This window comes from Podarcis cretensis (genome assembly GCF_951804945.1).
Source record: "Podarcis cretensis genome assembly, chromosome: 1".
NCBI classification, from domain to species: domain Eukaryota; kingdom Metazoa; phylum Chordata; class Lepidosauria; order Squamata; family Lacertidae; genus Podarcis; species Podarcis cretensis.
In genome coordinates this window covers 98,440,667-98,458,965 of record NC_137170.1, presented here as the reverse complement: position 1 = coordinate 98,458,965, position 18,299 = coordinate 98,440,667, and the positions used below count along the sequence as shown (strand labels likewise).

General features: G+C 39.4%; 1 protein-coding gene across 12 annotated transcripts in view; it reads left to right on the top strand.

Moving 5' to 3' along the window:
• Window positions 1–17,246, top strand: part of NCKAP5 (NCK associated protein 5) — a 632,725-nt gene extending 615,479 nt beyond the window's left edge. For 11 of the 12 annotated variants that reach the window (XM_079992729.1, XM_079992727.1, XM_079992728.1 and 8 more), the window contains one exon: window positions 15,820–17,246. In XM_079992729.1, coding sequence (XP_079848855.1) covers window positions 15,820–16,089 — 270 coding nt within the window. In that variant the 3' untranslated portion in view covers window positions 16,090–17,246. The remainder of the gene's footprint in view (window positions 1–15,819) is intronic. The other variant, XM_079992725.1, reaches the window with a different exon arrangement.
• The last annotated feature ends 1,053 nt before the right edge of the window (window positions 17,247–18,299 follow it).

Below are 18,299 nucleotides of genomic sequence, written 5' to 3'. Positions count from 1 at the left end.
TATTTTTCCATTTACTTTAGAAGGAATATGTGGAGGAATAGACAGAAGGAATAGACGGAAAGAGTGGGTAAATGTTTTCCCACCATTTAGATGAAGCACCTCTTGAGAATAAGCTTTGTGGTATTCTACATGAAATTCCTTCTCTCCTTCCTTATGTTCATCTCCCAGTAGACAAGCTGTACTTGAACTGAGCATTAGGAAAGGCATTTCCTTTCATGCATTAAAAAATGTGGCTTGTTTTTCACAACAGAAATAGTAGTTTCTCAACAGCTGGCTCAGGCCGCTGATCACTTGTGAAAACTGTCCCTTGAAAAATGAATGTTTCCACATTTGCTGCCTGCCCTTCCCACATCCCAACCTGCCCCTCCTCCACCTGCCCTAGTCTGGGTCAAATAATGAACTTTCCCTATTCATAGGTTGAGAATCTTAATTCATTTCCTGGAAGAGATGGTTGCTAGCATAAAAAATAAAATGTATATGGAGCGGGATGGAGGGTCCTTATGGTAGATGAAATAAATTGCCTTGCTCAGGAAGAACAGAATCCATGATACTACCTTCTGCCTTCATCGTTGGAGGCAATGTACCTCTGAATACCAGTTTCTGGCAATCGCAAATGGGTAGAGTGTCTCACTCCATGTGTCTGGAGTTGAGCTATTTTAAGGAAAATCACCAAAAACAACACGGCTGGCGTTCTGCCCCAGACACTACTTACAACAGCCAAATGCAGGCTATGTATGGGAAATTCCGGACATATGGCAACCCTAAAGAAGCTGGCTGGGAAGCCAGGCGGGGGGGGGGGTCCTGCAAGAATCCAAAGCTGTGGCTATGGGAGAAGCAAGACCCTCTTGGTTTGTGAATGCTGTGAACTCCTTCATAGTAGTCACAGAATATGTGTAAATAACTGTATATATAATAAAGACACCACAGTCTCCGCTGTCCCGCATGCCAGGGGAAACACGAACCCTGAGTAAGCGCCTGGAACCCCTGGAATCCCATGCCTCCTGGAGATTGAGGTGGCTTACAACAATAGTTAAAACGTGGATTTGGGACCACCTGGTATAGCGATAGCCACCGACCATTCCCTTTAAAAGGAAATCAGATGAATTCATGGATGATAGGGCTACTAGCCACAAGGGCTGTTTTTCAAACACTGTAACATAGGACACTATCCAGCAAGGACTAAGCACTTTTAACAGCTCAGTTAGGTTCATGTTTACTTAGACGCAATCCCACTGTGTTTAGTGGGTCTTACTTTCAGGTAACTGTGTAGCCCCTCTGTCCCACAGATTCCTTAACTCTCCCCCGCACCTTCTTCCTGGAAGCCAATTGCTTGCTACAGTGCTATTTTCTTATATCCTATCAAAGCCAATAGTTTTAGCAGCCTAATTGTGGTGCAGTATTCCACACAAAAGAATGTAAAGCTTAATTTTGTATTAGTTGTAAAAACTTATATTTTTGTTATGGTGAATCTTAAATGTGGATTAAACATAGTTCTGATCATGTTATTTATTATTATTATTTACTGAATATATATACTGCCCTATACCTGGAGGTCTCAGGGCGGTTCACAGAATAAAATCAAAATATAAAACCACAAAATACATAATCAAAATAAAAACAACAACCCAATAAAACAAATAAAATATTTGCTTACCAGAAAGTTACCTTAGGTGAGCTTCCCCCCTCCCCCCAAAACGTTATCAGTTGTCTGACCCTATTATAGCAATTTTGTATTTAAATATGTGAGGCTTGTTCATTCAATACTTTCTTCCTTTTGTGTTATTCAGAGATACAAAGCATGGACAATTTTGGTTCTCCCTTTCACAGCTAGCTATTTGCTCATCAATAACCATTTTGTTCAGGCCAACAGGTGGGATCCATTCACACAGCTCATGCTAATGAATTGTTCTTTCCTCCCATAAAATTTACTTACTTACAAAAAAAAATATCCTTTTGATATATCTGCTTCCCAAATCCTTTCTGTAACTAAAATCTCAAATAAGGAAAGTTGTTCTCCTCTCATACTTTGGTTAAGCGTAATGCCTATGTAGATTACTTTCTGCTAAGTGTATGTTGTTTTCTTATAAAAATGATGAACAGATCGATAATTTCACAAGCACTTAATATCAATGCAATTTTTCCATGAGGCAGAAAAGAGAGGGCCTCTCATTATTTATCCTGAGAATGTGATGGGGTTCCTTTGAGAAGGTCATTGTCTGCTTCAGCAAAATAATCATGGGATTTCTGTTCAAGCAGGAAAGAGAAAAATGATTCATTATTTCAAAAAATTATTTTACTGCCAGTCTAGAAAATAGATGAAAGCTTCTCACAATATATGAGGGAGAGAAAGGCTTTACTTATTATTTAAGGTTACGCTTTAAAGGGGGGAAAGGTTCAAACGTTACATTTTTAGCTTAGCTGTAATATAACAGAGGTCATGCAGTTACAGCATTCACCTTTGTAGTTTCCAGGAGGTGATTTTACAACTATTTTCACTGTGGAGCTTTACTTATCCACATACACTTTCTTTCATTTGGCTAAATGAGATCTGGGGACTCTACTCCACTCTGTTGAAAAACTATTTTTGAGAGTTGGCATCAAATTATGCCTAAAGTGAAATTTGGGGGCCAGTATGGAAGTTTTCAAGGGACGCAGGTGGCGCTGTGGGTTAAAGCCTCAGCGCCTAGGGCTTGCCGATCGAAAGGTCGGCGGTTCGAATCCCTGCGGCGGGGTGCGCTCCCGCTGCTCGGTCCCAGCGCCTGCCAACCTAGCAGTTCGAAAGCACCTCCGGGTGCAAGTAGATAAATAGGGACCGCTTACCAGCGGGAAGGTAAACGGCGTTTCCGTGTGCGGCTCTGGCTCGCCAGAGCAGCGATGTCACGCTGGCCACGTGACCCGGAAGTGTCTCCGGACAGCGCTGGCCCCTGGCCTCTTAAGTGAGATGGGCGCACAACCCCAGAGTCTGTCAAGACTGGCCCGTACGGGCAGGGGTACCTTTACCTTTACCTATGGAAGTTTTCACTAGAAAAAAACTTCTGAAGAATTAGGAGGAAAGTATAAACTGGCAAAGGATTCCATCCAAACTTGTCTGTAAACTCAATTTCACCTTCCTCTCTTCCCTTGCTTTCTCTCAGAATCTGTTCTGGGCGGGTGGGGGGACGACTCTTGATTGTGTCCAGACTTGCACTCAAGATACCTTTAACTTTTCTGTCATTTCCTCACTGTTCTTCCATGTCCCGGTATTTATTGGCACGTGGTTCTGGTTCATGCACACTTCTTCCACCTGGAATGGAATGTTTAGATTTAAAATTATTTCCCTCCCTAAAAATAATGTTGAATTTGTACATTTACATACATGCATATTCTAAAGAGTGTAAGCCAAGGTTTATTCCTTTTGGTGGGTTGTAACCAAAGTTCCATGCACTTGCTTCCTCTGGTACAATGGAACTTTTCTTTCCTCTCCTTCCATGAGTTCTCAAAATGTGCTCCAAACAGTCTCCCAAATGTCCAGAGAGGGGGTTGGGGCTGGGGACAGGAGAGGAAGGAGAAGTTCTGTTGCATGCAGGTTTATTGGGTTACTGCTTTTGGTTTGATTTTATATGTTTATATGTTGTGAACCGCCCTGAGACCTCCGGGTATAGGGCAGTGTATAAGTATAATGATGATAAATAATAATGATGATGATGCAGGTACAATGCAACAGCAGAGCCGCAATCTTGGATACCCAGTATAATTACTGTTCAACAGCTAATTGCTGAAGCGCTATACTGTATAAATATTTTTATTACTGGAAGTGTTGACCATGTTAGTTTATTGCAGCACAACAACGTTTTGTAGCTCCTTAACGACTAAAAAGCTGTGGCACAAAAGCTTCATGGTCCAGAGATCACTTATCAGATACACCAAAGTAGGCAGGTATATACTGTAATATGACTATAAAGAGAAGAGGAAAGTTTTTGTTACCAAGTGAAAAGAAAGGAGGAAATGAATGGCATCTAGGCAGAGACAGGTGAATACAGAATTACTAGTTCAAATCTGCAACATGGATATGATCCATTCCCAAATAGAAACTTCGGATGATGAACAGGTATAGCCAAGAGTGCCCTTCTGCATTTGTTAGCTACCATCTGTTACCTAGTGGGAGGTAAAAGCAGCTGAGAAGGATGTTTTGCAACAGAAAAACAGCCAGAGCAGAAATATTTAATAAGCTCCTCTCCCCTGCATTGGTTTTCCACTTCTAACTGATGCTTCAGCAGCTGGGGTTTTTTTTAATAATAAAAAGAACTGCACATAACATATAGCCACACTCTTTACTTCCGTGGTAAGCTAGGAATATCTAGGATCAACTCAAACCAAATCCCACCATGTCAAATTTGCTAATGAAGTTCAGTGAGAGAGCTTCACAGTTGAATCTCCCTTTGAAACTTATTTGTTAGAGCCGCAGTGAGCTTAAAGCCTGTTTCTGGATGTTCTAGAGGTCAAAATGCTCCCTCAGTGCTTTGAGCGCTCTCCTTTAAAAAAAAACCAAAAAAAACCCCCGCCATCTAAGTTGTATCCATTTGCCCTCTTGTGCAGACTGACCTGTTTGGACTATGTAAATGGCAGAAGGGCACTGCTGGTCATGTTTATTCATTAGCAGCTGCTGGTGGTTGGGACTGGTCCACATCCATATCAGTGATGCGATTATATTCATTTTAGGGCATTCTGTATTCGTTTGTGCTCTAAATAGCACTGTGACACAGATACACACATGCTATTCCTTGCATTGTTTGACCATTTGACCCCATTTTAGGGAGAGAGACATTTCCAGTTTTATGTAAGCTCTGTTCCAACTTATAAATGAATTTGCACAGGTTGGAAATGCATATGTTGGGGTACGGCCTGCAACAGCCCTGTCACTGACTGCATGCCCAGCTATATCCACCCTTCCTAATTTTTGGAAAGCCTCTGACTTCTGGACTTGAGAAGAACCCATTTTAGCTCTGGCAAAAAGGAACCATCCAATAAAATTAACAAAATGCTAATTTTGACAGGGTTTGTGGTGGCAACGCAGAAAGTGACTCTGATAGTGGAAAGGAGAGGGCATAATAAGATGCAGGAAAAAGAAATTGTAGGGATGTTTCTCTTCCCCTCCTTTGTAAAGTAATAGCTTTCATATGAAAGAAGAAATAAAAATCTGGAAGCAGTGCACTGAAGATCAGCTAAGGCTGTGTTACCAGGTTAAAATACAACAAGGTTGTACTTTTCCCCAATTTGGATAGCAGCTGGTTAGGGGGAAAACACATTAAAATGCAGCATTTCATTAGAAATGACAGGCTAGATATGCATCGTGGCTAATGTTGTATGTACACCACTTCCCAAACCAGCAGTGAGAGTACACAGGATGCAGAGTAAACAGGAGTATGTACACTGTTGGGATACTGCCAGGGAGACTAAGGCCATTATGCCCCCACGCCGATGCCAGACGATCCATCGATCTCCCGTAGATACAGTATCAGCCAATTAGCAACACAAAGCCTCGGAAATAGCTTTCCACATTCCAGAGCTGGTGCACGTTCTTATCAGCAGAGTTCGCACAGCGAAAGATGCACTCAGGAGAGCATATTTACAACTTTATTCAGCGTTGATCAGAACAAAGAGAAAACATGACTGCCTGCATTGATGTCTCAGGCACAGAGAGAGAAACGAAAGCAATAGACAAACAGAAACATCCTGTGAACAGGAAATACGCAGGCTGTGACACAAACATCCTGCTCCCTTTTAAGGTGGAACGGAAATATCCTAACACCCACAGCCTCAGGCTGCCAACCCTGTGCCCACTTATCTGGGATAAGCCCAGTTTAACTATATAAGGCTTCTTTCTGAATAGACATACCTAGGAATGTGCGATAATGATGGCAGTCACAGGAAGCTGTATGGGTATCTCATTCTATTCATGTGATTTTTGGCACCAAAGGGCACACACAAAATACTGTTCCTTTGGATGTATATTTGGTTTTCAGCAGATAGAAAACTGCTGATTCCAGCTTGAAAACCAAATGAACCTTTTTATAAAACAAATTCCTTGGGCACACACAAACTTTCAAGTTTATGCATAAAGGACTGACTAATTTATCACCAGTTACATTAGTGGAGTAAGTACTCTGATTTGTATTATTGTATGATTCAACTCCACTGTTTCCAAGGAACTTGTTAACAATAGAAAATTTGAATTAAAAAAAAGGGGGAGCCACAGAATGTTAATAGCATGCGCTATGATGTTTTTATGTAATTTGCTCAATAGTCCATTAGTTACTTTATATCATAAATATAAAGTACCTTCAGTGATTTCTAAGACATCTAGCTCTGATTAAATGTGAAATTTAACATGATAAATAGTATAGATTATTGGATCAATATGACCTTGGATAAGCAAAGGCAGAGTAACTTGCAGATTTAAACATGCAAAAAGCTTGAAAACTATTCCACTTCATAGCAACATTTTTATTTTACTTTTTAATCAGCATACTTGCTACTTCTGATCAGGGATTAGGTGTGAAATGAAAGACCTTGAGTTATGCAATTAAGTATTGATTTTGTTGATCTATATTTAATTCTCATAGCAATTTGGCGGCTTACAATATAAAAACACAAAAATACACACCATACCTATCTTCCTTCCCTGCACCCTTTCTACTGCTCCCACTCTGTTGCTGGGCATGCCTTACAGACAATTTTCTCTCCACTCGCCTGTCACAGTCTTTCAGACTTATCACAGATGGCTTCTAAATTAATCCATGACAGCAGGATCAAATGGCAATGGATATGGAGAAGGACATCTATGCTGGATGGCTCAGTTATGAACTCCCATAACTGAACCTGAGTTGTTATTGGAAGCATTGAAGAACCTTAAATTTAAATGTTCCTGAGCCTGAGTTGCATTAAAGATTTTTTGATATTGGCTGCCTTCTCTTTGTGGCCAAGTCTAAACTTTAGATTGGGTGTGACACCTGTTGTAGTTCTTCACATTTTCATTTTTATATTTTTGGAGCCTGATCCTTCAGTCTGCACGGGCTGCTTTGCCCATTTCCCCACCCAGATAGCTCTTAGGCACATGGACATGGCTTTGTAGCAAAACAACTCTTATTTACAATGGGAGATCTGCTCACCTCCAATTCTCCAATGTACCCATCTCTGTCACCTCCATAAACTTGAGGCTGAGCTCACTCAGGTATCTGGAACAGATTTTGCCGTTTGTGTGTCTGTTTAATAGTACAGCATAATATACCCAATTCCTAGCAATTGAGAGTGTATAACAAGTCAACATAAATACATCTTCATTGAAGTAGAAGAATTGCCATAGTGGATTGACAGGTGTGTGCTGCATTTTATTATTTATTTGTTCTTACAACATGTAGCATGTTAAGCCTTTTTGTTTGTTTCTGGAATCCAGTATACCCAAAACGATATGTAATCATTACTTTGGTGATTAAGTTTTAATTAAATCTTTAATGATGCAGCATGGTTTAATTAAATCTTTAATGAAGCAGCATGTGTGTGTGTGTGTGTGCAGACATGTATATATGTGCAAACATAATTGTGAATCATCAGGAAATCGCATCAAAAATCAGCTAAGAAGTAGTGGTAGTACTTTGTTCTCTTGTGGTTTTTTTGCTTGTTCTCCCCTTTCCTTTGTGATGATGATGTGAATACTTGGCAGGTAAACTAAGTATCTGGAGGAGTTAGTCAGGGTTCATCAGGCAAGCTTCTGATAGCAATGATTTTCAGTCACTTGTGTAGGCCAGATTTTATCTGAACCAGTGACCTAGAGGTTAAAGGCTTCATATACTATTACCAAATCCCTGAGCCATCCAATTCCCCAGGATACAATATATATCTGATATCCTGCAGAATGGCCCTTATCAGCAAGAAAAGGTACTGATTCACACTAAAAGTGCATTAGTAGAATAATGATTTAAACATGAGCAGAGGTTTTGAGCTTCCTAGTGGCTGAAATCAGTAGTGGATTTAGAAGCACTGTAGTGGTGGGTAAATCTGCACCATCTATCTCTCCATTGTGTAACTGGATGCTTATAATGTCAGTACCTTTGTTTTCTTTCTTTTACATGTTATGCCAAAGCTGTTCTTTAAAATCTTTGGAAGCATCTCTGCATTTTTTATTTAGGGTAGTCCCAAACCTGTATATAACTTTGGTATTAGTGGAAAGATTTACATGTTCCTAAAGTATAAAAGATAATAATAATAATAATAATAATAATAATAATAATAATAATAATAATAATAATATTTAAAAATAATCATGGTAGTAATAGCCAAATTTATATCAGCCACACTACATCTTGGTCATTTTGCTAACTGATAACAAAAAAACCCAAACCTGATAAAAAGTTGGAATAGAAAGTAATCAAAATAAGGACCGAATTGAGCAGATGTGATGGTTTCTTGCCATCCATTTGGCAATCCTTACCTTATTCCATTAACATGAGAGAAGAACAGTTCATTTTCATAAGTTTTGTTCAGACACATTTATTTCAGAAGGAAGCTAAGATATAATTGAGTTTATTTTTAGGCTTACAATTAATTGCACACACTTTTGTAATGATTTGCCCATGTGCATTAAGTATTATATTACATAACTTCTTATCCCAGAGACAGCAGGATGCAGGTGTTAATCTATTCTGCAAATAAAGTTTTGAAGATTAAACTAAGGGCCATGCTGAGGGTGGGGGGAGAGGTGAGTGTCTTCATATTCATTGGTCTACCAAACTCATCCTGAGCATTTTTTCATAGCCTGACTTTAAATGGTAATTGAAATTTTTCTCTTCAGTAAAAATAAATAAAATCCAAAAATTAAAAAAGGCTTATTTTTAATAGTTTACATTAGTATTTGTTCAAAGAGCAATAGCACACTACCAAACATCTTCCATTCCAGCACAGCCATTACCTTACTGTAGTATAATAAAATACTGTTAATTAAACAAAAGAAAAACCAGATTCTCTTCCACCGTTGATGATCAGTTAAAGAACCTTTCACACATGGTGGTTTCATAATTGTTGGAAGCTGCCCAGAGTAGCTGGGGCAACCCAGTCAGATGGGTGGTCTATAAATAATTAATTGTTACTGTTATTGTGCCATGGATGGCTAACTTCCCAGGTGTTGTTGGGCTGTATCTTCCATTGTTCCTGACCACTGATCATCCTCGCTGGAACGGATGGCACCTGGAGTCCAGCAACATCTGGAGATCATGGTAGTGAATATATTTCTGCTTACGCACATGGACTTCCCCTCTCTGCTACTCCATGTGTGTACACTGCGCCCCTCCCAAATCTGCTCCAGAGGATAAACAGTTTTAGAGGGCACCTGGAAGGATTCCAGTGCACAAGCAGAAATCCTTCCTCTAACCTTCCAGATGTTTCTGAAACTTCCAGCGCCGAGTGCCTTCTGGCGGTTCCCTCATTGCGAGAAGCAAAGCTACAGGGAACCAGGCAGAGGGCCTTCTCGGTAGTGGCGCCCGCCCTGTGGAACGCCCTCCCATCAGATGTCAAAGCGATAAACAACTACCCAACATTCAGAAGACATCTTAAGGCAGCCCTGTTCAGGGAAGTTTTTAATGTGTGATATTTTAGTGTATTTTTGGTTTCTGTGGAAGCCGCCCAGAGTGGCGGGGAAACCCAGCCAGATGGGCGGGGTACAAATAATAAATTATTATTGTTATTATTATTATTATTATTATTATTATTATTATTATTATTATTCCATCAGCCCCAGCAAGCATGGGCAGTGGATGATGGGAGTTGTAGTCGAGCAACATATGGAAGACCAACGTTTTCCCACACCTGCTGCAATATAACATTCACATGCTGCTATGTTGGATTTGGACAGCATTCACCTGACAGTTTATTCCATTTTCCTGATGTTTCCATGTGGTGGCTAATGCAACAAACTCCACGTGTGAATGCAGCCTGAGTTTGCCACCACATGTTTATTCAAACTGCAACCACAGTTCTTTGACTATTGTACCTTCATGATACACGTTTATCCTCTTCACACTTAAAAGCCTTTAGGTGTACAACTATCAATGCAGTATGTCAAGTGCCCCTCAGATCACTAATCTTGGTGCTAAAGCACAGAGATTAAATTTATTTATTGTATTGTCAAGTACAAGTACAAAAAGAACTCATTTCACCACCAAAGCTGTCCTCCAGTGTTTATGATAACAGCCAGACAGCTATTACCTTTAAAAGCTAGACCCAGTTTTGATGACAATATGACCTAATCCAAAACGCATTACAGTTAGCAGGAAGACTCCTGTTGACTTTGGTAGACTTTGGATTAAATTTTAAATCCCTTGCCTAGTTTCACTACTGAATACTGTTTATTGCTCGACATTTTGGTTTAATTTGGCTCCTTGATCATAGAATTTGACCTTAATGTTTTCCCCCACCTTTATCTAGTATATTTTATTAATTGATGTCATCATATTAAATTACTAACTAAACTGTAATACTACCACTGAAAGTGATAAATAGAAGGAAGCTGCAATTTCTTTTGTCCGATCAGCATAAGTTTATCTTTGTCTAGATCAGTCTATCAGTTCTACCCACAAGGTTAGAGGTGAAACCCTTAGCTCCTTTTACAGCTATCTTCTTAAATTCTGATAGAAGGAATCTGGCATCCCACTCAAGCAGTTCCTACTGTTTTGGAAAATCTTCCATGTATCTCTATATATGTAAAGTATTAAATATAGCACTGCCTTGTGTCAAGTTCTTTGAGATGAAGACCCCTGCTTCTATGGGGTTGGGCATATACAACAAAGTACTACAGTGGTGCCCCGCAAGACGAATGCCTCGCAAGACGGAAAACCCGCTAGACGAAAACCCGCTAGATGAAAGGGTTTTCCGTTTTGGAGGCGCTTCGCAAAACGAATTTCCCTATGGACTTGCTTCGCAAGACAAAATGTCTTGCGAGTTTTTCCGACTTTTTTTCCTCCCCCCCCCCTTTTTCTAAGCCGCTAAGCCGCTTATCAGCTGATACGCTAAGCCGATAAGCCGCTAAAAGCTGCTAAGCCGCTAATAGCGCTAATCCGCTAAGCCATCAATGGGCTTGCTTCGCAAGACGAAAAAACCGCTAGACGAAGAGAATCGCGGAACGGATTCTTTTCGTCTTGCGAGGCACCACTGTATATTGCATCTTAAGCACAGAAGATGTTTTTCACTGTTAGTTTTCAGGGCTGGTTGAAAACTGTAAGAACCATGTACATATGGATAGGAGTGTCATAAATATGGGGTCCCTACTGAAAAGACAGTCTCTAGTTCCTGCTAACCTAATATTTATTGAGAAGAACACCAAAAACCAATCTTAGGGCCTGGTTTGTACAAGTGCAGGTAGTCCTTCATATAATTTGATCCCAACCCATCTAAGGCTTTAAAAGTAGCCAGCAGCACTTTAAATTTTGTCCTGAAGCAAACTGGTAACTGGTGCACCTGATATAAAATATATGTCAGTTGCTCTGATCACCAGGCCCACACAAACAATTCAGCCATTTGTGTCATATAGAGTGCATTACAATAGTATGTTCTGAAGGCTTGCACAACTGTGACAAGGTCTGCTTTCTCTAGATAGGATTGCAGTTGGCAAATCAGTCTAAACTGCTAAAAAGCATTTCTAGCCATTGAAGCCACCTGGGCATCATGTGACAGTGCCAAGTCCATTAGAACCTCCAAAAATGAGAATTTTGTCTTTTGGGAGAATGCAACCTTATCCAGAACCAGCTGGATACCTCCATCCAGATCTGCATATTTTCTCACACAGATAATTCATTTTATCTGAATTTAGTTCCAGCTTGCTTGAGGTCATCCATCCCAAAACTTCCCTCCAGATACCCATTCAGGGTTTCAACAGTTTCTCTAGGATGAACAGATGGAAAATAATGGTGTTGTATTAACACCCACATAGTGGTGACACCTGAGATGTTTGCAGGTGTCAAACAGTTTAGGGAATCCAGAGATTCATGGCTGCAGTATGGCTCATGAGCCCCTCAGCACCACTTTTTGGATGTGTCACTTCAGAAAGGACTACAGCCACTATAATACCTTGGCTCCAAGACCTAATCCAGCCAGATGGTATAGAAGGATACCATGTAACTGAAGTGTTACATGCTAATTTGGGAAGCCTGGATTCCATTCAAAACTCAGCAGTGGTGTAATTTAGGTGGCCTTGAGAAACCTTTTCCCCATATCCTGTAGCATGGGATTCATAGTGACATACCACACAATGATCTTCATGAGAAAAAGGACTGCAACACAGATTTCTGTACCACTAAACAGCCTTGTATGAATTATTAATAATTACAATATTTTTCTTGAGATTTTCTTTTTCTTGGCTGTGTTAAATGTATTCAAAACAGAGCTGTGTAGCTGAAAATGAATGAAAAATTATGGAATATCTCCCCCGCACCGTGGTTTAGCATTTTGCAACCAAGACCATATGATAATGCTTAAGTTCCAAAACTCAAACCTAGTTGTACAACAAAGGCTCTTGTAGCAGTGCCAAGAACGTTAGTTCCATTTCAGAAAAAAGGATTTTGGAGCAACTTTAGTGGTTGCACAACACAAAATTGCCAATACCCTGTTAGTATATTGTCCATGCTAACAAGGTGTGGAAGGCAGGACACAATAGGGCCACAGGTAGTTTGTCTGCTTTGCAGGCCATTTGGGGGATACTGAATTTTGGTGTTTCCTGTTTGACAGTGAAAGTGGTTTTGTAGCATCAAGCTGACAATAACCCAGTGGCCTATATGACTGAGATGCAAAAATCAAACTTCTCTCTCTCTCTCTCTCTCTCTCTCTCTCTCTCTCTCTCTCTCCCCCTCCCTCCCTCCCTCCCTCCCTGTCTCTGGCTCTAAAGGGCTGTGTATTTTCCAGCTCTCCAGCTACATCCCTGCACTGACCAACCCCAAAATTAGCATTCCTGACAGGCCATGTCTGTAGCTGGCTTTATATGGCATGGGGAGGAGGGATGCAGTCAGAGGGGAGATGGACAGCCCCATACCCTGCAAGTGTGCAGAACTGCTTTCAACACATGCATGGGGCCCTTAGGATTCAGACCAGTAGAATACTAATAGAACTAGAATACCTAATCCTACATTTGACATGATCCAAAGCATTACATATGCAAAAGTGCTCCATTTTCTTCCACAAAAATACATGTTTCTCATGAATACATGAGCATACTCCCTTACACACAGTTTATTCAGCTCATGCATGAGCATATGTCTTTGCTGGGACATGGCTGCCACTTGGAGACCCAGTGACTTTAGTGGTTTTTTCCATGAATTACTGGGTGGTTTGAATCAATAAATATAAGGCTTACGTTTCAGCTGCCTTATCTCATTCTTGTAATGGAATAAGATAGTGCAGATGTTATAGTCTGATTGTGGAAATGGTAGTGTAATTCAGTAGCAGCAAACACAGACCCATCACCCTGGCTACTTATGCTTTTTGAAAATGACTTGCACAAATTTGTACTTGGGCTTAAAGCATTTTTTAAAAATCAAATTAACCAGGCCTAGCTGGTTATGGGTTGGGCTTCAACTGTAACAATTAGCATTGTGGCTTAATTTTTTTTTTTTGCAAAAATGGGCACACATAACATGGACCTAAACAGAACCCTAAGTTCTTCAGAGTCAAACATCCTCATCTTATGTTGCTCTTACGTTGCAATATCTTTTTTTCCTTTGGTAGTCTGTATTGTATTCTTGATATTTCTGAATGACCACTAAATCAGCCACTTCACTTGCTAACTAGACATAAAGTAAAAAAATTTTTTTCTTGGACTGCCAATAATTTATTGATCCATTTATTTCTGCTTGGAACTAATACTGAAAATGAAGAATGATTGTGACTTTAGCACACCTCATTTAACAATGGATACTGCAAAACCTTAGATATTTGTAAAGCCCCTAATGCATTCAGTATTTTCATGTATTTCTTTAATGATATTATTGAGAAGAGATTGTTTTTTTGTTTTTTTAAAAAAACACCAGCTGTGTGTGAAAACCAGGTCATTTTTATATTGAACCTCTCCCTAAAACAGCTGATTAAAAGTGTTCTTCAAGCAGAGATAAAATTGGTATTGTACAATCCAGTTGTGTGTTTTTTTAAAAAATAATAATAATATGCTGACACATTGTCCAGTGCTTCATTTTATGTAGTTTTGTCAGATTACAACACTTCTCCAAGTAGACATAGCCAATATCTGATTGATTCTGGCCTGAGGGGATTGGACCAGCTCAGTGTAATTTCCTCTCCTGTTGCTTTCATTTCTGTTGGAAAGGTTTTTTAGTTCATGAAAATCAATACACATGCAAAATGTGAAGTTCTTTCCTAGTAAATTTAATTAATGTCTGCATTATACAGATTTATTTTAGTAAATATATATCCAATAGACATTGGGATACTTTCCCTCAGATTCCAGGTTCCTTACTAAAGTTCCAAATACTCAGCCTGTTAAAACAGGTGGTATATTCATCTATAGATTAGTTGGATAGCAGAAGTTGCTTCCATACACATTTAAATATTTTGTACTCCAGCATTTCTCTCTCAAAGTACAGTGGTACCTCGGGTTACATACGCTTCAGGTTACATACGCTTCAGGTTACAGACTCTGCTAACCCAGAAATAGTACCTCAGGTTAAGAACTTTGCTTCAAGATGAGAAGCTAAAGTGGTGCTTCAGGTTAAGAACAGTTTCAGGTTAAGAACGGACCTCCGGAACGAATTAAGTACTTAACCCAAGGTACCACTGTAATGCATAGTTTTTATATCTGATTTACACTACTGACAACAAAATCTGACAACAAAAACATGTTCCAGTGAGATCAGGTACATGTATACACTGCTGACATTACCTGCAGTCTTGTAGTCCCTGGGAAGGCACTCCAGTGGCCATTGGGTGTTTTGGACAGTATCCTCCAAGGATGGAGAGGGAGACCCAGTGTTGTAGGGCCCCCACCTGCTGCTACAGAAATGCTCCTGGTTCTTGCCTCACTGATGTCTGATAGAGGTAGAAAGTGGGTATACCTGGGCAGTTTAGGGGCTTTTGGAGTTCACCAACATGCCCCCAAGCCAAGGAGACAACTACACCTGCCTTGAAGCTGATAGAGTGTTGGATGGAGGAGGCAGGAAGGGCCTAGGAAATGATGGGGGGGACACCTTTGATTTCACTATTCTTTCTTTTGTGACCCTGACAAGTTTGGATTTATTGAAATAAGTGAGACATGAACATTTGTCTGTATACAAAAGTTCCAGTGATTTTGATAGAACTTAACCATGCCTGTCTTGTCTTCTGCTTTCACCTAATATTTGCACTGTTACTGGGTCTCAGAATAGGAGTGCACTCACTGGAGTCCAAATGAAATAATAGCGCCAGCTACTTTGACAAATAGCAAGTTGTCCTTAAATAATGATTCCTGAAAAAGGATGGGAAATGTAAATTACTCTGGAGATGCTGGAGATATTTTACACATACAGATTCCAAAATCAGCTGCTTAAAATGTAAATGGCACTTAACTGTTTTGCAAATTGAGTCCTATTTGTCTCAGCAGAATCATTAAAGCTATGATTTATCCCAAAATGAACTTTATTCTTGGATTTAATTATTATGGAGGATTAAGCCCCAAAGCATTTAACTATCTATTTCTTTTCTGCTGTGAACTTTGGACAGGCAGTAATTGACTATTTACAATTTTGATAACTATTTTTGTTTTTGGAGAAGAGTATGTTTCTAATTCTGACTTCCTCTCCTCTTAAATTGTTACAGAAATTGAAGCAACCTGAAGAAGCAAAGGAAGATTCTGAAAAGGGGTTATCTAAAATTTCCCTGGAGTCTCTCAATAAATTTAACAGCAGCAGAAGCATTTTATTGGAAAAGGAGAGCAAGGTTGAAGGGCAAGGAGAAGAAAATGGGAAGAATGAAGAAGTTTCTCTAAATAGTTCTGATAGGCATGATATAGACCACTTGGAGTCCTTGAGTGATTCTTTATATGATAGCTTCTCATCCTGTGCAAGCCAAGGCTCAAATGATGTATAAAGAGGACACTCGACATGGGTGGCCACTGAGTGGAGCACTTAATGAACAGAAGAACTATAAATAAATAAGCGCTGTTGAAAATATTCAAAGTAAGTTGCTAAGACTCATGATAGGATATATCCAGATATATTCATATAGAGCAATAACGAAGAAAAATCTGCATTATAACAAAAAGACTGAAAGTTTAACAGTACAACACAGTTGTTACTAAAAAGAAATAGTCTTAATTTTGCACTTTTATGAATTATTGTACAGAAGTTGTAAAAAATGTTCTGGGGAAGAGAAATAAAATTATATTTGTAGAAAAACATGACAGCAATAAATACTAATTGGTGCCATGCTCCTGAAATAGCAGGCTACTAACTTTAAACACTGATGTTAATATTAACAAAGTTAGTATTTTTTTTTGTAAAATAAAGATTTATGAACGTTCTAGTCTTAAAACTGTATGTAGAAACACTGCTTTATCGCAAAATTGAACTTGCCAAATGGTCTATAATGAATCACCTTGAACCACATTGTACAACATACGTTTTTTAAAAATGCATATATTTGTGCAATTTTGAAAAGATTCTCTATGAACTTGCATATTTCTCTTAATGCCATTTGGTGAAATCATCCAAGAGATACCCTCCTTCCCTATAATCTGTAGCCTTATACCATGAATACATGTTGTGTTGATTTAACTTTGATATGATTTCATATTAATTCTGTTAATTCGGAAATCATGGACTATAATGCAATTGATTTAGATTTGTATTCAACAATTTAAATTTTTTTAATCAAGAAAAAGATTGGTGCCAGCAAACAAATTATGGGGGGTGGGGGTTTCCTACAAAGACTCTTTATATGTAAGGGAGAAGTCTATTTCAAAGGTGGAGCGTATTTTTTTTAGATGTGGAATATTTATAACAACTTTTGTACAGCAGCCTGTAAGCTAGCTATATTTACAATACTTCCTAACCCGTTTACTATGTTTGTAGCATAAGCCTGTTGATTTCCACCCACTATGTTGTACTATCAGTGTTACTTGGTTAATACTTTCGTGCAATGTTACATTTCATGTTGTTTTAAATAATGTTGGGGTAGAGTTTGGTTGTTTCTGATTTTTATGAAATTTCCTTTGAAGTTTATTTCTGAATAAAAGTCATATCATATATGGTTATCCAAACAATGATATTACATACACATCAACAGATGTTCTAACAGTGGTAAGGGTTGATTTGAAGCAGGCATTTAAAATCTACCTGGAAATTGATAGTTAAAACTGCCTTTATATGTAAATATAAAGAAGCAATATTTATAGACAAGAGGACCAACTGCAACAAAATACACAGCTGTATACTAATGATTCTCCAGCCATTTCCCTTCTCAAACCAAGCTTGCCTGGTATGCTTCTCTGCTAATGTATGTGCAGATAGGATGCAAAATCAGTCAAATGAATTTTCTACATGGCAACTAAGAAGTAATTTAAGCTTAATTCAAACCTCTCTAGCGATTTCTCTCTAGCTCTCATTCTCCCTCTCTCTCTGAGAAAAGATTGGGTGAATGATGAAAAGCAAAGAAAGGTCTCCGAGAGATGAGGCTGGAAAAAGCCATCAGAGGCGGGTGCAAGTGGTAATGGAACAGCTTTAGACACATAATCTTAGGGGAGATAAACTGCTCCAGCAACAAAGTGAAGCCCCCACAGAACTGCAGGCATGGAGATAAATGGGACAGTGGTCTGAGCCCTGATAAAAAGAAGGCTGCCTGTTTATAAGACACGTGCGTTATTTTTATTTTATTTTTTACGCCCTTTGTGTCACTGGCATGAAGCATGGTGAAGCCTAAGCTTCGGTTACCAGTCAGAGTGAGTCCCACTGAGCTCCATCAAGCTCGCTTCTTGTTGGACGTGTATAGAATTTCCCTGAATAGTCCCCAATTGCCAAGAAACGACGCCCAGGACCTCACTTCAATTTTTTAAATTTTTTTGGGTGAATCCTAGAAGGCGAGAAGCGATCCCCGACTGCCGCCCCCTCTGCAACACTAAGGTAAGGCATGGGAGATGCTTTAACTCTTCTTTCGCCAACCTGGCGCCCCCTCCAGTTGTATTGGATTACAACTCCCGACTGCACCAGTCAGCGTTGTAGTCCAAAACATCCGGAGGGCACCGGGTTGGCGAAGGCTGTTTTTATTTCAGGCGCCGCCATAATGTTATCAAGCTTAAACTT